The sequence below is a fragment of the Caloenas nicobarica genome, chromosome Z, assembly GCF_036013445.1.
Source record: "Caloenas nicobarica isolate bCalNic1 chromosome Z, bCalNic1.hap1, whole genome shotgun sequence".
Taxonomy (NCBI): Eukaryota; Metazoa; Chordata; class Aves; order Columbiformes; family Columbidae; genus Caloenas; species Caloenas nicobarica.
The window spans coordinates 47,778,699-47,804,425 of NC_088284.1; the positions used below are offsets into that span (position 1 = coordinate 47,778,699).

At 36.6% G+C, this 25,727-nt stretch overlaps 1 protein-coding gene across 1 annotated transcript in view; it reads left to right on the top strand.

Moving 5' to 3' along the window:
* Nucleotides 1–25,727, top strand: part of ADAMTS19 (ADAM metallopeptidase with thrombospondin type 1 motif 19) — a 148,542-nt gene that overhangs the window by 9,275 nt on the left and 113,540 nt on the right. Inside the window, exon 3 of the mRNA XM_065656283.1 lies at nucleotides 22,073–22,238. Within this exon, the coding sequence (XP_065512355.1) occupies nucleotides 22,073–22,238 (166 nt within the window). The remainder of the gene's footprint in view (nucleotides 1–22,072; nucleotides 22,239–25,727) is intronic.

Sequence of the window (25,727 nt, forward strand, 5' to 3'; positions counted from 1 at the left end):
AACAACCCCAACTCTCTCAGCCTGTTTTCATAGAAGAGGTACTCCAGCCCTCTGATCATCTTGGTGGCCCTCCTTTGGACTTGCTGCAATAGGTCCATGTCCTTCTTATGTTGGGGGCCCCAGAGTTGAAAACATTACTCAAGGTGGGGTCTCACCAGAGTGGAGTAGAGGGGCAGCATCACCTCCCTCAACCTACCGGCCACGATTCTTTTGGTGCAGCACAATATACAGTTGGATTTCTGGGCTGTGAGCACACTTTGCCAGGTCATGTTGAGCTTTTCATCAACCATCACCCTGAAATCCTTCTCCTGAGGGCTGCTCTCAATCCATTCTCCTGCTTGGCATTGCCCTGATGCGTGTGCAGGACCTTGCACTTGGCCTTGTTGAACTTCATGAGGTTCTCTTTGTTCTACCTCTCAAGCCTGTCAAGACCACTCTGGATGACATTCCTTCCCTCCAGCATGTTGACCACGTGACACAGCTTGGTGTCACAGGCAAACTTGCTGAGGGTTCACTCGATCCACTGTCCATGTTGCTGACAAAAATGTTAAACAGGACCAGTCCCAATACCAAACCCTGAGGAATGCCACTCATCAGTGGTCTCCGCTTGGACACCAAGCCATTGATCGCAACTCTGAGTGTGACCATCAAGCCAGTTCCTTATCCACTGAGTGATCTATCTGTCAAATCCATGTCTCTCCAATTTAGAGACAAGGATGTAATGTGGGACAGCGTAAAATTCTTTGCACAAATCCAGGCAGATGACAGCAGTTCCTCTTCCCTTACCCACCAACTCTGTAGCCCCATTGTAGAGCCCCACAAAATTTGCCAGGTATGATTTGCCCTTAGTGAAGCCATGCTGGCTGTCACCAATCACCTCCTTATTTTCCATGTGCTTTAGTGTAGATTCCAACGGGATCGTCTCCCTGATCTTGCCAGGCATAGGGACACAAAAAATCTCTTCATTATAATCTCACCTTGAACATCTAATGAGGCACAACTGAAAACACAGGAAAGAAGCCAGACAAAATTAAAATCAATAGAGTGACTATGACCATCAGGAATAATCAGCATATATGTACAAGTAAGGCACTATTAATAAACATTGCTTTATCCTACCTGAACAGCAAGTTAATTACAAACAGAACTACTAAATATGGTTCATCTTAATTTTTCGTAGAGAAGTACTGGAGGTGGTATCCCTGTAAATGTTTGATTAGGGTCATTAAGAACTGTAAACCAATGAAGATCTATGTAAAGATGAAGGACTAAAGACTGTTTCTATTTGCCTTTGAGAGCTCTGATGCTGCAGTCTGCTGCTATTCATCTTTGCCTTTCTGGATGAAAGAGTATTTGGTTGGATTTGTGTTTTGTGTATCTGAGAACTCCTGCTTATCGATAAGAAGGACAAGCCTTTTAAACATAGGAACAGCAGTGTTAATGTAAAGCTGAAAGGTTTAGGCTGAGACTACATTTGAACTATAATGGGCTCTGTTTCCTTTAATATTAAACACTGTGGCATGGTGTGTGAGATATTGGGCCAAGATATCGCAGACCATGTGGTAATGATTCCTTTCTCCTTCTAAGAGCTCTCCTATAATCATGTAATCACTCCATCCTGAGACAGATTTGATTTGTGATTCCAATCCTTCTTATAATAGCCTGCTGTTCTTGTAAAGTGCTTAGTTTCAGTACAAATACTTCCTTTGCAACATATTTCCAAGCCATAATTAGAAATGAGAAATATGCTATCTCCAGAGTAGCTTTATTTAAAGAAATTGAGACTGTTGTGAATCACTTGAAAGCTCTTCCCATTGTAATTAATACGTATAAATTTATCAAGGTTATTTTGCAAGATACAGAAGTGAGATGGCAAATCAGAAAAACTGGGTAAGTCCATTAATGAGTAAAGGCTTTGCATTAATCAGATCAGTACATTTTTGACTCCCTAATTTGAAGGTAACTGCTTTCAAAAGGCAGAGCACTGAACCTCTCCCAGTTACAGGTGTTAAAGTTAGTGAAATTAGCATTTTCTCCAAGACTTGTATCCCTGAATTTCATTCATATCTCGTGTTATGTGCCAATTGTTTCTTCTATAGCAAATGACCCAGAATTTTTAAAAGAAACAAATGTTCTCTGTGGTACAGTCCTTGTTATTTCATTTTAAAAGCACTATTCTTTGTCTTCATTTTTTAAAAGATTTATTGGACCTGCAAGAATGGAGATTCTTTTTGTCAGTTAGCGACAGATTGTGACAGGGAAAAATAGGAACACCCATGATTACCAAGATGTAATACCATAAAAATAGAGGAGCTGGGAAATAGGGAGGAAACAATAGAAATCTTCAGGTGTGAAAGTCATTGTGAGGTTGATGGTAGGTGAGGATATTCAAGGAGGAGTCTGTGAAAACTGATGGTCATGTAGAGGTAGCATGGATGCACATATATCTTTGCTATGGGTTAAAGAGAACTATCTGGGTAGAAAGGGATGAGTTGAAGCCATTTGGATTTGGGGGAGAATTAGGTGTTTGCAGAAATTCTTCTGCAGAGCATGTGCCTTTCCTTGGTTTGCTCAGGTCTCTCACTGATGACCTAAGGACATAGCATAAGGGTTGCTCGTTGTTTAACAGAAGCAGCAATGTCATAGAAACACTGTGAAATAGGTTAAGCATGTGCATGTGTGTATTATATTGCATATCCAGATGGTAGTTTGTCAAATTTTTATAAACCAATAGCCCAAAATATCTATATTAGATTTAAAATCAGGTGTACATCTGCTATGCATTAGCAGTTCCGTTAACCTTTTGCTGTTAACCTGTCATTGCCTGAACAATCTGCTCTTCTTGGTTATTTCTATTGCCTCTAATAATGACATAAATAAGCAAAGAAGTATTATTTGGAAGGGAAAGAATTAATAACATTTCTGTTGTTAATTGCAGAACAATGTATTCAGAATAAGAAATTTATATCCTAACATTAGTTGCTAATAATACATGCCGGTACTGTGAATGTTTTTCTTGGGTCTACCAGTACTTCAGTCAGAATTATTTTCTGAATGAGTTTTGCATCCAAAAATGTAGAAATGTGCCCAAAACTGACTTGTGAAGTGATGTAGTTTCTGTGTGATTATCCTTCAACAATTGCATATGCTTATTTTATATTCTCAGCTGTGCTACTTAAGTTCTCATTATATGTCAGAAATTTAACTGGGTCAAGTCAGGTCAAGCTTATTTAGGTTGCAGTATGTTAAGGAAAATATAGATATTTCTGCACATGACGTTAATTCAGCTGGGGACAACTGTTTATGATTCAGTACAGAATAAATGTCCTGTTATATCCCTTTGGGCTTAAGGAGATGCTGGCTGGGAGAGGTGCCAAGTAATTGCTAGAGCCATTATAGTAATGCCATCTTTTATACAAAGAGTTAAACTGTGCTTCAGATATGCTTAAACTTCTCAGTGCTATTTGGTCAGTGAAAACAGTGATTAGCCTAGTGATCAGATTATAACTTTGAAAACTCAGGTGTAACTTGGGTTCAAGGCTTCTTGCATGAAATATTTTGATTTTCTCCTGAAGATCTGAGATAGAGGGGAAAAAAAAAAGGGAGGGGGGGTGATAAGGGGGCATGATAGGGGACAAAAAAAAAAAGCTGAGTGCCTGTTATTCTGGGATACAGCAGTGGCTGAAGGGTGAGGTCTTATTCTTGGTATGTGCAGGTAACATAAAGTTAGGTTTGTACACATACTCTCATGACTAAATATTAATTGTGGTTTTGCTTAATTTGCCTTTTAAATATACTTTCTAAGTATAAAGCTATCTGGATCTATGCTTCTGTCATAAGCACTTTGTGAAAATCTTCTCATTTAGGCAATTTCAAAAATCTTCTTAGAATTTACAAGCTTTCTGCAAGTTAGCAGATGGGAAGTCACTTAGGTGATTTTATGCCCAGATTGATCCCTAATCTATTTTGTCCCTTTATGACATAAATGGACCTCACCCAAATATTTATTAAGTAATATATGACGGGAGTGAGGGAGTTAAAAGTAGAAGACGATTTATAGACTAAAATGGATACAATTATGCATATTAAAAACTTTGTTTTCAAATTCGTGGCTGACAGTCCTAGCATTTTTTCACTTTTTCTCTCTGATCACCAGTATCTTGTAGTAACTTATTTAAGGAAGCACAACAAAAATTTCTTCTATCTGCTTTTGGGCTTTTTTTCCTTCTAATACTAAATTATTTGCATTGGAAATAACGGAAGGAAACAATTCCTTCCTTTCTTATTTCATTTTGGGTGATAAATCTTTTCTTGTTTCATATAAACAGTTTGCTTAAAAGTGACTAGTCAGACTGATGCTACTTGGTCCAGGCTGCTAATATCAAAATTTCAAAAAAAGCCTTCTTCCAAAAGCTATTTTCTTCCTTTTATTTAAAATAATAGTTCTTGAAAAATAATTAGATACTGTTCCTTCTTTCATGAGGGTAGCAGAACTTTAGTTTCTATGTGCAACAAAAGCGGGGTTTTTGTTTGGTTTTGGTTTTTTGTTTGGTTGTTTTTTTGTTTGGTTGGGTTTTTTTGTGGTTTTTTTTTTTTGTTTGTTTTTTGTTGTGTGGCTTGTTTTTGGTTTTTTTTTTTAACCTAAAAAGCAAAAGGCAACCTAAGCTTAGAAGTTAAAAGCAAAAAACTATCTATAGTTTGGAAAAAAATTCAGTTATGAATTTCAGTTAGGAGTCATAGAAGCATATGACTTCTATATATCTTTAACTTTTTTAAGCACTGTCAATCTAAAATATTAATGACTTGTGAGAGACAGTTATTTCGCATAAAGCCACCAGGTCTGGATTCATGTAATTCTAGATGGAGATATAAAAGGCCTAAGCATAACTTTATTTTATAGATGGACTAACTTGATTTGTTGAATTATAGTTCTGTGCCCATAAATATAATTTATTTTCCTTTCTTGAATTACTGTTTTCCACGGTTAGTAGTTTTGGCAATTGTAGATTTGAACAAAACTGAGTTTCATGGAGTGTTGCCTTGAATTAAATAGACTTTGAATGCAGTTCAGCCCCTCTCCCAGAAGAAAACTAAAATAATGGAGTCGTGGATAGATATTTCAATGAGGATTAGCAGAGATTAAATTTCTCTATGGGCAATCATGGGCGTGTTCTGGAGCTGTGCCACCTCGCTCTGTGGCTACAATGAAAGAACATGAGCTTGAACAATGGTAGCTCATTGGTATGCACTATTTAATTGTTTTGCACAGATGAAGCTATTTAAACTTGGATCCCTTGTATTGGTCTTTTTGGTACTAGTTTAAGTATTTTATCTAATATAGGTTACATACACAGTTGGTGATACTTTCTGTTTAGATCTCCTGCATGGGACTCAGTGTAGAATGCTTTATGCTCATCCTTAGTGTACTATTACATTTTTGCCTGCATAAAATAGCATTTCAGATTCTGATGGGTTTAAATCCAGGCCTACACTAAAGAAGTGGAGTTAATGCAGTTTCATTAGCTAAAGGTACAGCAGTTTGATTCATATTCCAAAAAAGTGGGGTTTAGTCTTAACACAAGAAGTGCAGAAGTTACTCATATTACACAAAAATGCTCAGAAGAAAAACACGTCCTTACAAGCACCGAGTCTTTAATTGCAAGGATTTTTTTCCATAGGTGATATGTTTCCATAGATGTTGATTTTTCTAGGACAAGTCATGTTTAGCTATGAAAAGGGACTTTCTTATACAATATTAATAATTACTGGAATGTTATATAATAAATGATTTGGAATATCACTAAACCAGTTCATTTTAAATAATTTTGAACTCAAGTTTGTAGAACAAAGTTTCTTATATCCTGTCTTTCTTTACAGAAGCTGTTGTATTTATTTTGGAAAAGGGATATGGCTGGGGTTGTGAATTTCTTTCTTTTTGTTATAGTAAATCAAAGGTGGTGTTCCATTTAATATAGAATATACTTGATGAACAAAATCAGGTGATTATTAGCATCATGCTAATGACGACATGATAGACATAATTTACAGGTTAGGTGGCTGTTTTAAAAATGGGTTTTTATGCCATTTCCACTTTGAATTGTGCAAGTAAAGGGCTGTGCCATGCTTGTTCAAGTATAATTATATCTTGGTTTTCAGTTTGATTCTAGTTTATTTTATTGGTCTGTATTAGTCATCTGTGGTTTGTTGAGCATATTGTTTCAGCATACTTTTTGAAGTGAAACAAAATAAGACTTTCCAATACATTTCAGGCAACAGACAAGAAGGATCTTTATTCATTTGTTAGTTGGTGCATGCACCAACAATGGACTTGAAGTCACACAGCCACATAAAATGTCTGTTTAATGTATGATTGTGTAGGGGACAAAATGAAGATCTTTGTCCATAGGACTCAAGTGTTTGTTATATTTGAATTTTTCCTTTTGGTTAAGTGGCCTTGGTAGATGATTAATGCTTCCTTTTGTAATGGCAGTTGCTTCCTTTAGTTCATTTGGAAACTCTGCTTGAATCATGGTCAGCTCTGATTGTTGTGTTTTTGATGAACCAAACTGAAGATATGGCCCTTGTGAGTTGCTGTACTATTACTATGTTTTCCTGCTTGTTGAAACATAGACCTACATGAAAATGAGAACTCATAAAAAAGTAATTCTCTAGCCCACAAAAGCACAGATCAAAATATGGAACCTGAAGGCCAAACAGCTGGGACACCACTGAAAGAATCTATTTAAAAAAAAAAAGGTGCTGATTGTAATTGACCATTTAGAGCTGCACATACAAAAAGTTTATGTGTTCTCTTAGTACAATAATAAATTCCATTTTAATTAAATTGGTTTCTGATTAATAGTATTTTTTCATGCAAGTGAAGAGGAATAAGCTGGGTGGCCAATTCATTACTTTTCCACAGATGTTGTCTTCTAGTTTCCATCTCTTTACTAGCTCTAGCTCCATTTATTTTAAAAATAAATTACTTTTGTAACATAAAGATATAGGAATTAATTTTTCTACACACAATAAAATCAGAATCTTGATCATATAACATAACTTTATATTTACTATTGCAGCACTACCATTGATCTAAATTGATACAAAATCATATCTGGATCTGTTTAGGGTTTAGGCAGAGAGAGTGGAATACGCTGTCTTGCTTTATTAAGCATATATTGACAAGAGCAGATTGAGAGTTTTGAGAGTTGCATCCATGAAATGATTTTTCCACAACAACAACCTCATTTGTCTGCCCTGTTAACATTCTAAAATTGAGAACGTCTCTTCTGATCTTAACTGTAATCCGGTTACCCTCTTACCATAATATCAGGGCGTGGTCATAGTTGACATAAACGCATTGGTTTTGAAAGAGAGAGAGGATAGTCTTTAGTGTTATTATTCTTAAAAAGTAATAAACACTTAATGTTAGGCAAAGTTTCTGAGAAAAAGATACTTATTTTATTAATTCGGCTTAAGTCATTGGTATGAATAAACATCCTTTAAGGCTTTCTAGCCCTTCCTCAGAACTCCTGATTCTTCTATAATAGAAGAAACACTACTTGAGAGATATGAATAATTCCAGAATCTAACTAGTTTTACTAATGAGTTCAACCTTGTGAGATAAAGATGAGGAGCTACAGAATGAGGGGAGAAATGGTCAGACAGTGACCAATAATTTTACTTGGTGGGCTGGGAGGACAGGGGATGTTTTGTTTTGTGACATAGTCATGGTTGCCATAAAATCTGTATTTTTTAGGCATCTAAGGTTGAAAATATCACATTCGCTTTCTTAAGGTTTGCAGATTGTGCCTGGTGTCCAGTTATAGATGCTCTTCACATTTAATATCGGCACCACTGATGAAGTCTGGCTTGCCAATAGCTGTCTCTATTCTTAGTGATATGAGTCAATCCTTGTGCAGTTACCTGGAGCACATGTATACAATACAGCTTTTAAATCAAATATAGTTTAAAAATCAAGGTTTTTCAGCATGTCTTTAACCCAGGGTGTCTTGAAAACAGGTTTTAAATTGACTGTCACATACATAATGTAAAAATTGACTTCCCATTTCAGCAATGACTTTTAGCACTTGGATCAGAAATGCTAATTTGATTTTGAAATTTTATAAAATAAAGTCACCTATGCTAAGAGTAGTAGGCTTTCTGTACCTCATAAACTTCCAGAATGCTGCACAAGACGACCTACAGGAAAGCTAGAGAGGGACTTGTTGCAAGGGCATGTAGTGATAGGACAAGGGGTAGTGGCTTTAAGCTGAAAGAGGGCAGATTTACATTAGACAGAAGGAAGAAATTCTTCACCATGAGAGTGGTAAGGCACTGGAACAGGCTGACCAGAGAAGTCAAGGATGCCCCATCCCTTCAAGTGTTCAAGGCCAGGTTGGATGGGCCTTTGAGCAACCTGGTCTAGTGGAAGGTGTCCCTGCCCATGGCAGGGGGCTTGGAACTAGATGATGTTTAAAGTACCTTCCAACCCAAACCATTGTATGATTCTGTGATAAGGAAAATAATAAGAACTTGCTGCATTTCTTACTTTGTAGTTCCTAAGTATAAATCTTGAGGGGTTAATAATTTTCAATTTATGATTTTAAAGGTATATCTTTGGAATCCTTTTGTTGAGTGAACATGAACCTGTGTATGTGAAAAAAATGGAATTTCATGTACTGCAAACTCTAAGTCTTCAGCTCATGTGCATATTGTATAGTCTTTCCCGCCCCTCTCCCTTTTTCCCCCTTTGTTTAAAGGATGTGGAGTCTAAACATTTGATAGATTAATAGATGTATAGCTGTGAAGAGTGTGTACTTAGGATCCTGAAAGCTGCAATTTAGTAAAAAAAATGTTTATTTACGCAGTAATTTCAGCTGTGTAACATGGTAACAGGAAAAAAAGAGGCTTTTAGAATATTTATGCTTCTGTCAAACATTTTTCATGTATGTATGTTTACAAGCAACTGCAATTGGTTGTTTTGTAGATGTTGCAATTGAAAGCTAGGCTTTAAAATGTGGTTTATGTCAAAATTTTAAAATATAGACACTAGTTTTGAATGTGTTATGTTATTAGTATTCAGCATATACATACACACTCCCCAAACTGAATGCTAGTTAAGAATATATGAGCGTAAATATCTTGACCCAATTTATATTGCAAGTCAGTGACAGAACAAGGTTAGAATTCAAAACTTATTACAGAATCACAGAATGTTAGGGATTGGAAGGGACCTCGAAAGATCATCTAGTCCAATCCCCCTGCCAGAGCAGGAACAGCTAGGTGAGGTTACACAGGAAGGCGTCCAGGTGGGTTTTGAATGTCTCCAGAGAAGGAGAATCCACAACCTCCCTGGGCAGCCTGTTCCAGTGTTCTGTCACCCTCACTGAGAAGAAGTTTCTTCTCAAATTTAAGTGGAACCTCTTGTGTTCCAGCTTATTGGGCTGGTGCAAAAGGAATTGCGGTTTTTGCATTGTTGAAACTTGCCATTTGATATTGGAATACATTCTTAAATAAATGTGGTTATGTTGTACACCATTTTAACGTGCTTTTCTCACTTTTTTTACTTCTGACTCATTACTTGCTGTTTATTTTATATTTATTTTAGACTATGGAAATGATGATAGACAAAAAGCAAATTTGAGCAATTTTCTTATTTCAGTTCAAAATGAGTTGTAAAGCAGCGGAGACAACTTGCAACATCAACAATGCATTTGGCCCATGAACTGCTAACAAACACACACAGTGCGGTGGTGGTTCAAGGAGTTTTGCAAAGGAGACAAAAGCCTTGAAGATGAGGAATGTAGTGGCAGCCAGCGGAAGTTGACAATGACCAATTGAGAACAATCATTGAAGCTGATCCTCTTACAACTACACAAGGAGTTGCCGAAGAACTCAACATCGACCATTCTACTGTCATTTGGCATTTGAAGCAAATTGGAAAGGTGAAAAAGCTCGATAAGTGGGTGCCTCATGAGCTGAACAAAAATTCAAAAAAATCCCGGCAAAACCATTACATCTGAGAAGTACGCTCAGCAAATCGATGAGATGCACCAAAAACTGCAACACCTGCAGCTGGCATTGGTCAACAGAAGAGGCCCCATTCTTCTCCAAGACAATGCCCAACCACATGTCACACAACCGACGCTTCAAAAGTTGAACAAATTGGGCTACAAAGTTTTGACTCATCTGCCATATTCACCTGACCTCTCGCCAATAGACTACCACTTCTTCTCGACAACTTTTTGCAGGTAAAATGCTTCTACAGCAGCAGGATGCTGAAAATGCTTTCCAAGAGTTCCTCGAATCCCAAAGCATGGATTTTTACACTACAGGAATAAACAAACTTATTTCTCCTTGTCAAAAATGTGGTGATTGTGGTGGTTCCTATATTGGTTAATAAATTGGTTTTGAGCCTAGTTGCAAGGATTTAAAATTCATGGTCCAAAATGACAATTACTTTTGCACCAGCCTAATAAAACAAAGGCAGAGAAAAAGTAAATAATTGAATTGGATTAGAATTTAGAGATCAGGACAGCATCAATTTAGTGGAACATCACGGCCAAGTACATGTCCATTCTGTGAGAGCTGAGGACGTTGATGTAAGCAGTGGCATAGATCATCTGTTATTACCAGAAAAAAACAAATTCCAGCAGAACAAAGTTGTAGGGATTATTCAGGCTAAACTGAGGAAGTACTGAACGAGCTGTTATATCTTTTAGAAATTGTATACACAGAATCGTTCATGCAGGATTGCAGCACTGTTGATTTTTTTTAATACCTTGGACAAAGACATTTGAGTAAATGGTTTTTTTCTTTCTGGATATATGTTACACCTAGGAGGATTAGGTAATTTTTTTTCATTATGCTTTTTCTCTTTAGTTGGAGGTGTCCCTTTGTTATATTCCATGCTTCACCTACTGCCCACAAGGACCATCAGGTCCATTTTATCATATCTGCTTGCCATCCATCCATCCATCCATCCACCCACCCAATGGGAAGTCCGTATCAGTGCAGGGAGTGAATCTGTCCCAGAGGCTGGATTTGACATTCAACCTTGCTGAATTTCGTAAGGTTCCTGCTGATAACTACTCATAAATATGTATTTATAAATATATTTTATATGTTGGATGGCAGTAAAATGAGGCATTTTAATGATTTGTATCTCCTTGAGACTCATATTTCTGTCATTGCATGGCTTCAGTAAAAATTCTGGGGCTCTTGTTGGCTATCCCCGTTCTTTATATTTTTGTCTGCCTCATAGATGACATTCTTTGTCCAGTCATACCTCTTCAACCCCCGAAACTTTAAATTATCTGAGGGTTGCTAGTATCTATAGTGCAGTAAGAGAATTACTTTCATTTGTTATCTTGCGAATAAATTATTTGCAGTTAAACACAGTTTGGTTGCCATCTATTTTTTTTAGAAGAGGCTATACAACGGGAATGGTACATTAGCTTAAGGAGTTTGTTACATTTATGTTTGAAGCGTTTGAAAATAGCACTTAGAATTGCCTTATGGTAGTAGTTTTCAATGAATTATTATTAAAGATACTCCAGTTACCTCGAGCTGGAACAAGTTCAGACTTGTCTCTCTGGAGAGAAAGAACAGCATACGCACATCTAGTTCATGGGACAGTCTGTGTAGCGTAGTGGTTGTTTATAAAGGTTTCTGTAGTTGTTCCAGAGTCATCTTAGAACCATAGGGTTTTGCTCAAGACCAGTGTCCTATTTACATCCTTTTAACATTCAGTATTTTGAAACTTGAGTTGTGGTGCACTAGTGATTTTGAATTTTTTATGGATGCTTAAATTACACTGTACCTTCTCAGTGCAAGACCTAAAAGGGTTTGGGATGCATTCTGTGTTTTAAGCATTGAGCCTCTTCCAGTGTTTTGACACAACTAATTTGACTAAAGCAACTACGATTAAACTATTGTTCAGGGTAACTGCTGCCAAAAAAAGAGTGTACACTGGAGTCCATTTACAATGTGCTGTTGAAGTAATAAATCTGTGAAAAGAATAACATATGTTTAATTTCAGTAAACTTATTCTTAAAGTTGTGGGGTTTGGTTTTTATGTTTTTAAAAGGAGAATCTATGAAAGCTTATACATGATGCTGTAATGAACTTGCTAGCACATTATTTTCACCACCATATCTAGCTAATAACATGTTGCATGCCTTACAATACAGGAAAAGTAAGTACCATCAAAGACTATCAGATAAAACTAGTTAGATCTAGCAAAGTGAGGTGAAAAAAGATATTTTTGTAAAAACAGAATGTCAGATATAACTATGTCTGAAAAGAACAAATTGGAAATAACAAGTGGTAAGAATTCTGTTATCCCTCATGATCCTATTATGTATTTGGCTGTTGTTCTGTGCTTTCCCACTTTTTAAAGACTTAATTCTCCATGTGAAGCTGGCTGCCTTTCAGTGGAAGACGTACCTTTGGTGTAACTTGGTATGATCATTCTGAAGTCCCACTCTCACAAATTTAGCTGGCAGAGTGAGAGACAGGGTCCAGTAAATCTTGCCTGCTTTTCAGTCTGACTTTTGTTGATATTAATGTGGAAAGCAAGCAGTGGTTTAGATGATAAAGAGCATATTCTTTTTGATGATTCAGTATTTTCAAAGGAAAAAAACCCTCTTTTGCTGGAAAGCTCCTGGCCAGTTCTAGTCATGAAGGACCTAGCTAGGAGGCTTTATATGAACAAGAGATAAGATTGGTGGCAACACCTGGGGAGTTGATTTTTCTTTAGCAGTAAATTCAGAGCTAGGAGGCACAGGAGAATTAAAGAGACCAAAGGCTGGTGTAAGTGGCTTCTAGCATGACTTCCTTTTATACTACATTTATAAATTTGCTTTATAGACTGATAGTAGATGTCAGTGACAGAATGTGGAAAAGATGGTGTATTTGCTGATCACAGGATCATTATGAGCCATTAGGCGTGATGTGGATGTGAAAGATGCATCTAACTGGTGAAGGACATTTAGTGGGGATACAGAAACTTTATTCTCATTTGAAAGTTACAGTAGCTGAAATATGTCTTGCAGTTCTGTTTGCGATGTTCAAGGAGAGGAATTCAGTTGCGTCTACAAGGATACTTATAGTAGTAAAGCCTGTTTCATCAACCAGCAGTCAAAGGCTGGTGTGCTCATCATCACACAGCAGAAATTGTGATACAGTATGATTACCTTTTATAAAAACACTGGAGTGAATATCAAGGAGCCTGGAAAGCTGGCCAAGGAGGAGAACAATGCTGACTCGGTGTCAGATGGATCTAAAATAATGTCCATGAACAAATTAAGGTTAGAGAATTGGAAAGATTTCCAACTATTAGAAGAGAAAAATCTCAAACAAATTTCAAATAGGAATAGCAAAATAATAGAACAGCAGTTCTATTCAAACTACTTTAATTAACATTAACAGCAAGGAAATGCATTAAAAAGAAGTCCAGGCTAATAAAGGATCTGTGTTACAAGAGTGTCAGAAAGCCTCTATTTTACGAAGTCTTGAATGCATAGGAGGCTGGAATTGATCTATGGATTGCATACATCTAAAATACAAGGCAATTTGCATTCTATGTGCTGGACTGTTTCCTATCCTTTATTACTTTTTCAATGCTACAGGACTTAAGCAGTGGGAGTTAAGTTAGTAAAATGAGAATAAAGAAATAATGCCTGCTGCACATGACATAAAGAGAAATTTGATTTGATTTAGAAGTTGATTTTACCTGAGTCTGTTTTTAATATTCAAGTGAAATTTATAAGTAAATTTAACATATGCATGGTCTGCATTTATACCAAGTGCTTCAATCAGCACTGGAGAAGTCCAGATGATTCACTTAGTTGCAAGTGGCCTTATCCTGCTGCGGTTTTCTCTTTCACAGAGTACACAACTTTTTCTGTTTCTTGAGGTATACTTTCCTTTGTCACAGGTGCTTCTTAAATTTAGGGGGTTTCTTTGATCCTTTAAGCCACAGCTTAATCAACCAGAAATGGGGCAATAGCTTCTTGAGCGGTGAAAAGAAAGGAGGTTTGAACATATAATTTTAACATTTGACAATTGGTTTATCAATTCTACTGAATTCTTCTGGAGATCAAAGGGCGAGTGTACAGTAGTTGGAAATGCACAGACTTTTATGGAAACAGTGGCACAAGCTGAACAAGTGGACTTCATGAGCGATGTGGCATTCTTGTTGCAAGAGTCTATAGCCAGTTGATATTTTAAGGAGAAGAGACCAGTTGGCATGTGAAGAGATGGTAATTTGAACCTGATGACCAGCCTGTTACATTGCACAGGAAGTAATGGCACTTGGAGTGACTTGTGTCAGGTTCATGAGTTTCACTGCTGATGGCAGTGACTGAACATCTGATTTCAGAACACCACAATGAGTTTAGGAAGAACATTTTGTGCTTTTATCTAAATAAAAGTCATTGAAATAAATAATAAAGACTAGAATTGATAAATTTTCTGTATTTTATTTGCAATTTCATTTTGTGTATAGTGAATGCCTGTTCGCTAGCGAGTAGCATAGTTTATGCTGCTGATTAATAGCAGGATTATTTTTTTGCATCTATGTGGATTTTTCAGAGTGAGGAGTGTGTATTTCTGTGTCTATATAGTCATTGTAAAACACTATAAAATAACGAGAAACAAGGGTAATAACTACTTCAGCATTTTAATGTTATTCTTCAAAAATAATGGATTTTTAAATAGTATCTCTCTAAGATGTAATCACGAAATATGGATATACTGTGCTGGAAACTAGGGAATTTGTATTTGCTCTGAAATTTGTGTTAGTCTGTAGCAAAAAAGGAGTTTGTACCCTTGTGCTAACCCTTGTGCTAACCTTTGTGAATTGTGTACCAATTCGTAACATGACCTTTTAGGTAATTCCTTGATTGAAAATAATTTTAACCATGCATGTTGTAGGCTAAAGTCCATTTGGTATAAAGTCAATGAAATATAAATATTATAAGGTCATTACACATTGATTATGGTGATCACGTATTTTATCATGGGGAACATTTCAGCCTTTCATCTTTAGCATGGATCGTTGTGGATTTAGAAAACTCCATGAGACAGCAGAAAGCAAAAGAGATGAGAACTTTTATGGTAAAGCCAGATACCATGGGACCTATTATAAAAGGGCCAATTCTGAAACAAAAACCAGATGTGAAATGTGGATAAGAAGCTTATAATGTTGTAGTGATACAAATAAGTTCTCGGCTTAGACTTTTGTTAATACATGTGCCTTTACAGCTTTTTCCTTCCTTTCTTTAAAGCTGAAATTAATTGAAGCACTTTAAAGCTTAGTGTTATTAATGAGATATTTACCTGTAAACATTGAAAAGCTTTTTTTGAATGCTTGGAAAATCACAGTTTGTACTATCCACGCTTACATGAATTTTATAATATCTATTTTTGCTGTTTTATCACCTTATGATAGGTATGCAAAATGCATCCTCTACCTTTAAAGACACTGTATTGCAGCTATGCAGACAGGTTACAGCTTGAGGGTTAATTATCTCAGATGTGACATGAGAATTTCCTAAAGTGTCCTACAGAAATTCTGACTTTTGATTCTTTATCTTGGAGATGTGAGAACTAATCATTATAAGCTGTGGACTTCATAGCCTAATAATACAAATTATACTGAAGCATTTTTGTCTAACTTCCAGTAAAACCTAAGTCCATCACAAGGAATACATTAAACAGAACTGAGAGATTTCTGCAGATGCCTTTCTCATAAATTAAAGATACATCCCAAATGTGAAAAGCTAGCCATGTAACTTAGGGTATTTATACTCTGTAAATGGCCAGTGCGTAAATAAGCCTATGTAGATTTTTTGGTGTCTTTTATATCTTAAAAGTACAGTCTGCAGTTAAGAGATATGCATTCTAATCTGTTACCTTCTAAACTCAGATTTTTATCTAGGGAAATGTGAGCTCCTCATTTAACAGACTGGCACTATTTGGGACCATTTGGGCGAGTAGGTTTTTGCAGAGCTGTGGGATTCTTGCAGAGAATAGAGCCTGTCACCGACTTCCCAGTTGAAACTCAAATACCTTTTCTTAGTTTAGCTGTATTTCAGCAAAATGCCATTGGAAGAACCCAAGTCTTTCAACAAGATAGGCTGCATGTCACTGAGAACTGAATAACTAAAATTCAGAACCTGAAACTATCATGGGAGTCTTGTAGGCAGTGAATTTAGAGCATGGCTATGAAACAGTATGTTGCTGGTGAGATATTCTTATCACCAAGTAAATTTGCTGCTTTTCCACTGCTCTTCAGTGAGAAGGAAACTGAAAGGTATAGAACCCTGTACAGGCCAGATAAAAAGTTTTCTTTTCTAGATCTGGCAGGAAGAGCTTTCTCCAGAATAAGATGCTTTTTGTTTTTACTTGAAAAACTATTCTATCTCAGTAAAGTTTAAAAAAAAAATGTTAGTGTAACATTCATATTACAGCACTAAAAAATAGAATGTCAGTTTAAGCCGAAGTTAATGTTGCTGTTGGAACTTTATTTTGCAGTATTTGCTATCCTGGATTATTTTTTTTTTAATGTTATGACTTAACTGCATATATAATAAAATATACATGGTTTCTAATGGACCTGATTTAACGTCGAGTTGGAACTTTTAATTTATAAGCATAATTCAGAAGGAATTAATGCTATCTGTATCTCGTTGCAATTCACCATATAGAATGTGATATGTCTTAACACAGTATTACTGAATGTTGCCCAGTAATCTTCAGAGTGTATAGCTATACTGAATTGCTTTTAAAATCAAATGATTGTTTCTGTGTTTCCAGTTGAGTTTAATAAATATGAAATGTTTCACGTATGTGACCATTAGTAAATATTTTTAAGGTTTAAAAAAAAGAGTTACAGAAGTGGCTACTAAATTACTAACATGGTATCATTTTAGAGACTATCTGATAAAATTGCAGCTGATATAATTTACCTCTTCCAGACTAAAATGTACTTTGAATCTGTTGTCTTATAATGGCAGTTGAAGCATTAGGAAATTCTGCCTTGCAGAGAGTCAAGATGCCAACAAGTAGCTGAATGGCTATGCCTTATTGGCCTCATTTCAGCTGGGATAGTTATTTTTTTTCCTAGTAGCTGGTATAGTGCGGTGGTTTGGATTTACAATGAGAATAATGTTGATAATACGCTGTTTTAGTTGTTGCTAAGTAGTCAAGGCCTTTTCGGCTGCTCATGCCATGCCAGGTGCACAAGAAGCTGAGAGAGGGCACAGCTGGGACAGCTGACCCGAACTGACCAAAGGGGTATTCCACACCGTATGATGTCATGCTCAGTATATATTTTGGGGGAAGCTGGCTGGGGGAATGTCTGCTCAGGAACTGGCTGAGTATCAGTTGATGGGTGGTGAGCAATTGCATTGTACATCACTTGGTTTACTGTTATTACTGTTATTATTATTTATCATAATCATTGTCATCATTTGACTCCCTGTTAGGGAATCAAACTACAGTATACTGCATGACAGGCAGAGATACTCACCACTATACAAAGAAATTATTTATTATCACCTGCAAGAAATATGGGCAGTCCAGCTGGCCATAATGACACAGGCACACTTTGGAAGTGGAGGTGGGCAAGAAGAACTATTGCTGGTAAGAGTGTAGGAGATTTTAGGGGTGGAGGTTTTATTTTGAGTAGGTCTGGTTGTGGTGCAAGTTGATAAGAAAGGCATTTGTGGAGTAGGATGGAAGAACCAATATAGGCAAAGGGACTTCAGACTGCAAAATACTCTTTAATGTTCAGTTTAATGAGAAAAAATGCAGCTGTATCAAAGCAGCCTTTCTTGTGGTCCTAGTGAATGTCTGCAAACTTGAATAAAAGTCGATAGATATTTCACAATTCTAGCAGTTTCACAGTTGTGGCCATATATCTTGTCTCAATTACCTTGCTTCCGAGGTATGTTAAATTTGTCACAGCTCTCTAGTGATATTTAGGAGCCTGACAACCATTTATGGACTGTGAGATTACTAGTAGACATTTGACAACATGGAATCAATTCCAAAGCTATGAAACCATTGTCTTCTTTGAGTTCTAGACTGTGGAAGGACAGCACTGGACTTAACCAACGACGTCTGAAAGCACTTGCAGTGCAGGGATCACAAGAACAATGCTTGTATGTTACTCATTATAAAGTGAAAAACAAAACAAAAATAACCACAACAAAACCAAACCCCCAAACCAACAAACAAAACAAAAACAAACAAAACCCAAACTAAACCAAAACAACAACCAAAAAGGCTGCTTTTTAAAGTAAATGTTAAAGAAAGTGGAGTCTATAGGTCATGGAAAGTTAATTAACCCTCTGTCCACCCTTTTGTATGCTAGGATCTTAATAGATCCTTTTCCATATTTTTCTTATAATGAGTTTTGTTAATGGACTTTAAATATTTTTGAGATCTCATTCACCGTGGTTGGAAAAAGAAAGCTAACCAGTTTTACTTCTGTATGAATCCTTCCTGCATGGCAAATAACTCTTTAATAGTGCTTTTTGACTGGTAATCTTGTAAATGAGCAAATGTGGGGAGGAGGAGGAATTTTTCTGTTTATTTCCCCTGCAGTTTATGTTTATGCATACCATAAAGTTTATGCATACTGTGAAGCTACTGGTACCAGCTCCCTACTGGAGTTTTCTGTAGGCTAAGTGTATAGAAACTACATGTTTGCTCTGTTCTTATGTCCTTTTTTGTCACCTGTTATGCACTGTCAGAGAGAGGATACTGTACAGGGTGGACCTTTGTTCTGACTCAGTCCAGTTGTTCCTATATATTTAACATAGATTTGTTTGTGTTCTTAGTATTGTCAATTGGCAATTTTATCAGTGGTACAGGTGATCAGTCAGCCTGGTAAAACAGGGCGAGGACAACTTTGTTAGGTGGAAAATTTCCTTGAGAAACAGCTGTCAAGATTTGAGAAGGTGAGATTCTGAAAAAATGATGCAGTAAAGGCACAAATGCTAAAATCTGTTTTAGGTACTTGCATTCAGTAAAGCTAACATTGGAAATAACTGGTGACATCTTGTGATAGATCCCAATCTTGTTACAAATTAATTTGTCGCACACACAGCCTTATTCAAATATTTTTATTGTGGAGATACTCAATGATTGTTTATGGTCACTTCTTAAGTAGACTATACTTTGTTGAGATATCGTCCTGCACTGTAAGGACTGTTTAAAAATCATAGCAAATAAGAGAATATTGGCAATTTAAGCAGCACATGTACCAAATACAGCAGTAACTTCTAATAATGTGTTTATAGAGGCAGACTTGGTCTCAAAAAGGAAATAGTTTATTTCTGACTAGGAAACATGAAATTTGGAATCTGGAGGAAATGCCAAACATTGTAGGGCTTGACCAGCAGTGAGTTAATGGGCAAATGGAAGTTTGAGGGGTAACAACCACAGACCCTCTGGGCGGACCGGATGTCTATAGTTTCTTTGTTCACTGGTCTCCCTTACTTAATTTTCTTTTCAACAAATCAGATTCCTTGGGATTTGTGTCATTTCTGTGATCAGCTTACACTTCACTCTCCACTGTCAGCTTGAGAGATTCTTGCTCAGTTAAGTATGGTTATGTGAATAATAGCACCTGTTGAAATTTGTCAGAATATGCAAACCTATCTCAATTTTTCATGTTTCACTATTTTACTTTATTTGCATCTAACAAAAATGAAGAAATCCTCTTGCATGTACAACATCAGCTTGTTTTGATAAAAGCAGTCGTGATCTTAAACATCATGAGAGCAGCATCCTATAGAGAATGATTTTCCTAAAGATTCAGGGTAGTGTGAGCGAAAGTCTTGATATGATGTGAATGAATGTTGTAGAAAGCCTTCATTTATGAGGGCAAGTGCTCACTTTAAAATGCATGTTGTGGATGTGAGTCCATTTCAGAGTGTCCATACTTAATCTCATGTAATGCTTTACGTGCAGAGCAAGTACCCACTTCATCCTTACTTAGGAGGTCTGAGGAATTTTTTTCCAAATTAGGTTGTACTGGGCTTGAACTCCTCTGAGATGTATGTGTGCTACATTTTTTTTTAAATTTCACAGTTCTAACCCATATACTTTTTTTTTTTTACATTTTTAAAAATACTTGTTTTGCTATGCATTTTCATGACATGGAGGTTTTGTCACTGGATGTCTGGCTGGCAGTCTGAAGAACAGTATCTTAAAGCCCTGATTTCATTTTGCAGCAAAGACAGAGAAGACAGAAGAAATAGGCAGATGTGCGATGATTGAGTTTTTGCTCAAGGTGGCCTAAGGTCTTGTTTTTTTAGATGTAGATAGCCACCTGATGGGCTGCTATTCCTGTTCTATATCCAGAGTTTATCAGCATTTCTCACAGGCTAAATAATGATTGAAAAATAATCTACACCTGAGTGAAATTCAGCATTAGACATGAAAATCAAATGAAAAACAGTTTATGCATTTTACTGTATTTGACAACTATGCTTTTAAATAAAATTTCATTTAACATCATCCATAGTTTCTATTAGAAAAGTTAATTGTTATGTAAAGGTAACATTATTCAAGACATATAGAAGTGGTATCTGGTAGGCGTACAGAAAGTACCTAGCAATACACCTGTAGCTAATCTTCTGAATGTGTAACATTTAAAGCTCATGGTGAAGATAAAATCACCTAAAAAGCACATGCAAAAAGGAAAAGGAATAGCCAAACAAACCAGCTACTCTTATGTATCTGTACAATGTTAATGGTGACTTTTCAACAGCTGCTCAGCATTCTGCAGCTAGTGTAGCTGATTGAAAAATTAAATACATCTATTCACATTTATTTAATGTGATTGTGCAGAGAAGGTTGGTTTGGTTTGGTTTGGGTTTGTGTTTCGGTTTGGTTTTGAGTTTTTTGTTTGTTTTGGTTTTTGTTTGTTTGTTTTAAATAATGCATGCTTATGTTTGATGGAAATTCTGGTTTGTACCACCTATAAAATTTCATTTTGTTTTCCTTCTTGGAATTTCTTTTTAATTATTTATCAATATGTCAGGGAGGATATCCAATGTGATAATGGCATCTACATAATTCCTGAAGAAACAAAATTTTTTTCTATTTCTGTCCATTCGGAAACATACAGATGAGATCTTTACTTCTCTCAGCCAGATGTACCATGTTGTTTTCTTTGTGTAGCAAAACTGCTTAATAGATTTTTAATTTTAAAGATGAGAAAGTTAACTGTCAGTCTTGCTGATGATATTATCTAGGAGGAAAAAAAAACCACAAAACCTTGCTGTCTCCAACTTTACTCTTGACAGAAACTTGTGTGTATTGGCAGCTTGACAATTTAAACTGAGTTACATTTGTATGGAATTTATATAAATATGTTTTATAGTTTTTTTTTTTTTTTTTTAACTCTGGCCACACTGTTTTAAGTTTTTTATGTATGTTTGTGTGTATAAATATGTTGTGGCTGGAGGGAAGCTAACCAACTAAATGGCTGTATCAGAATGTTTTTCTGTGTTACTTGCTGGTAATCAAGGAAGGATTGCTGCTGGTTTGGATTTTTTTCTCCTTTTTTTTTTTAATTTGAAAAAGCAGAGTTGCGAGATGTAATTTCCAGCTTCATAGTTGTTCAGGATGTATTCTTATGCCCTAAAGTATTCCTGTGATTTCATTAAATATAATTATCTAAAAATGTGACAATACACTGAGAAAAAAACTAGTGTAAAGACTTTTCTGTACATGCTGTACATATTTAAATGACCCCATGAGTCTCCCATAGCAAACTTTTAACATTCCAGATCTTTTACCATGCATCTGCTACTGGCATGTTGCCACCCACCCACACAGATCTAGCTGAAATAAATGAAATTTATTTTATTTCGCTTAAGTAGAAATGCTTGTAAAACCTAAAGGTAGGCACCTTGCTGGTAAGGTTGCTTAAACAAAGGGTTTTCTTAAATAGACTTTTGCGGGTTTCTTTCTTCTGCAGGACTGTGCACAGTTTCATACTTTCTTAAATTCATTTCTTATGTGTTCCTTTTGTTTTCCTTTGCAGATGGGCTTTATACAGATTAATGAGGACTTCATATTTATTGAGCCACTCAATCGCACTTTGGCTGTGACAGGTCATGCACACAGGGTGTACAGACGAAAAAGGTCCATAGAGGAGAAAATTACTGAAAAGCCAGCTTCTCAGAATCAGTACTGTGGTGTTGTTACAGGTAATATACAAATCTCACTAAAAAGATCTAATGTAGCAGACATATTTTTAAGATATGTAGGTAGTAGTTAAAAACAACCCCCAACAAAAGCATACCTGATTGTTCTTGTAGCAGTAACTTATGGTGGACTTTGAGGTGGAATTCTGAGGCTGCCATTTCACTTGTCAGAAGAAGGTATTGTCCACTGAGGAACAGACACTGCTTCTTAATGAGCAATTATATTTCAAAGTCGAAATCTTCAGGTCATTTGTTTTACTTCTTTCTTCCTTACTTACAACCTATTTCTTGTCCCTTTCCGTCCTTGTAGTTGCTTAATTCCTTACTACGTGCAGTGCTTGTAGTTAATTTTCTGTCTTAAAACTGTTCATCCCAGTTTTGCTTAGTAATAAGTCTTGAACTTCCAAATGGGTCTGATACTGAATTGAAATTATGTTTATAACAGTGTTGTTCTATGATTGACACTTAGAATAACTGTATGAAACAATCCTAATACATCTGCCTTAATGGTGGTAGAAGAAGCTGTTGAAGTAGAAGGTTTCAATAAAAATTTGGCTTGTAGTGATGACTTAATAGCTTTCAATGGAGAGGGGAGAAATCGCTTTTGTGAAAGATAGCGTTCTATTGTTCAGAAATAGCAGAGGTGCAGTGACATGACTAGGGACCTGGATTACATGACATTAGGGGTGAGACAGAAGGAACTGGGTTATTTTAAACAGGTAAAGAAAAGTAAAGGAAGATGCAGCTGCAGTCTTCCAGTGCCTAAGGGGTGGCAGAGAGAAGATGAAGCCACACTTCTCTTAGAGGTGTGTTATTACAGTATGAAAGAAAACAGTTGTAACTTGCATTCAAGGAAATTTCGGTTGGGCAGAAGGAAAAAAATCTTAGCAAGAATGCTTAGCACTGGAAGAGGTTGTCCAGAGAGGCTGTGGAGTCCACATCCTCAGACATTTCCAAAACACAGCTGGAAATATCTCTAAGATCTTATTTTGACGTTTGCCCTGACTTGAGTAGGAGGTTGGCCTAGCTGACCTCTGGAGAACCCTTCCATCCTAAACTTTTCTGTGGCTGTGTAGTTCTTTCTGAATGTTTATCCTGCTCTGTCCTTTTATATGGTTACAGAATAGATGTGACAGGGTTTTTTTCCATTTTGGAAGTATTTGTAATTAGGCATCCATCTACAGGTTTAAATCAAAGATGAATTAGCAAGGCAAGGCTCTTTTTGTAGTTATTAAAAGATGATAAGTAAATGACACGTAACTTCCTTCATATTTCTCTTCTAGGCATTGTATTATGTTGCCACTGCTTACCTAGAAGTGAAAATTTCTATATTAGCAACAGCTGTTCACATAAAGCAAAGCTGGTTATTCTTCCTTATTAGTGATAAGTGAGTTAGAGTACACATTTCTGCATGTGTTTGGGAGAGAGAAAAAGAGAGAAAATGAAAAGTATGCATGACATGTACACTGTGAAAGGGGAAAGTGGCATCTGATAAATAGCAAATGATGATGCATATGAAAATGAGTAAAGATGCAAACTCTTCTGTAAGAACATTATTTTTCTGTCATGTTCATTACCAGTCACCCTTTCACTTTGACTTATGCTCTAAAATGGGAAGGTCAGCTTATTCTGTTCTAATAATCTTATGCCCAAGGCTCTGAATTGGTGCAAATAGTCTGTCAACAGACATTCAAATATTTGCTTGAAATAAGTTTCATTATCTCTGCTACCAGCCTGAAATTTCAAAATAACTCAAGCTATGCATAACTGATTAGCATCTGCTGGCATAACCTTATTGCTAGGGGAGTATAATATCTGCAATTTTTAGCCGAAGCTGTTGTACTGGCAAGATCAGTCCCTCACTGTGCTGTAACAGGTTATTTTACTAAGCAGGGCTGCAGTAAGTGACATACATAAAAGCTCTGTCTGCTTGGAGCAATTTCCTGGTGTGACATGCCTTTAACTAATATCACCAAAAACATTCACGGTACAGGCACAGCCTTAAAGGTGGGTTGATACAACAAAACTAAGCCTTTATAGCAATATTGGAGAATTTTAAGTCAAATCCTTAACTAAGTAGATCAATGAAACCAAGATACAACAGATGAGTATATGGGGCTCTCTGGTACTCTCGGGTTATGCACAGCTGCCTTTGGTAGAGTTGTAGCTGTGTCACACAGAGAAACTATTATCTGGGCAATATGGCAACTTCTCAGCAATATGGACCTATCTTACAACAAGATCTCTTGGTTCTATAGTCCTCGTGTGTCAGAGTAGGTGCTCTGGGACAGGCTGCTGGTTTTAAGCCAAACTGATCTCAAAAGACTGGCTAGCTATCAAGCAAATGTGTATTGCCAGTGATGAATTGTAATTATTAGAAAGAATGAATATCTGTGCTGGAGGTGTTGAAGGATCACTATTGGAAATAATGGCTTTTCATGCAGAACTAGAAGAAGCAATCAAAGAAGGTATTGTTTGTTGTCTGTTAACTGTTGTGGGCTGAACTGAAAGATGCTACACAGCCAAACTTGTTTGGAGAGAACAAAGAACTTGTTTTTCTGAATGGGGTGAATTTTTCGTATTAATTAGGGAAGGGAGAGAATCATACCAACAGAGGCAGATGCCTTCTGGATTTGTGAGAGTGTGCATGTATATCCTTTTGTTGAATGTGTGTGTGTTCTATTTACATATGTGAACGAGTTGCGCATACACAGATCTCACTCTCCACACTTTTCTTTAGCACATGGCCCATTGAACCTTTCAGAGCAACCAGTTCACAAGCATGTTACAGAGTAAATGTGAGAGAAGCAGTTGCTATTAAAACAAAGGGCCACATCAGAAAGTGTCCTAGTTTTGTCTAGGACAGAACCAATTCACCTTTCAGTAATATCTCCTTTCAGTTAAGTTTATTATAAGTAACTGCACTTTCTAAATCTAACTACAATTTTTAGTAAATATCTGCTCCTAGAATTGACAATGCTTGATGTTTACAGTTGTTCTAAGGTAATGGTAGGAACGATATGGAGAAAGACCCATGCTTATACTTATTCCTATAGAAACCAAGGTCACTGCAAAATCTCTTATGTTCTGTAAGTAAAGGGGCATAAAAGAGTCACACCTGAGGAGAGGAGGGGATAGAACAGATGATGAAAAATTGACCAACAAAGTATTCCATCCCATACATGTCATACTCAGTTTAAAGCTGAGGCATTACGGGATTGTGCTTTCTTCTTTCATGGCTGGCATCCTCAAAGGACTCTGTTCAGCTGCTGCTGATCTCAGTCCGTGCATTCCTGAATCTGGTTCCACCTGCTGTTGAGTCTCAGTCCGAGACTTCCCAGCACCATCAGTGGTGCTCACCACCATGGAGAGCAATTCCATCATCATCATTGGACAAACTAAATATTGGTTTTGTATATTTTTCATTAATATTAATATTATCTTTGTCATGGAGGCACCCCAGAAATCAATTTAGGCAGGTGATAAGCTCCA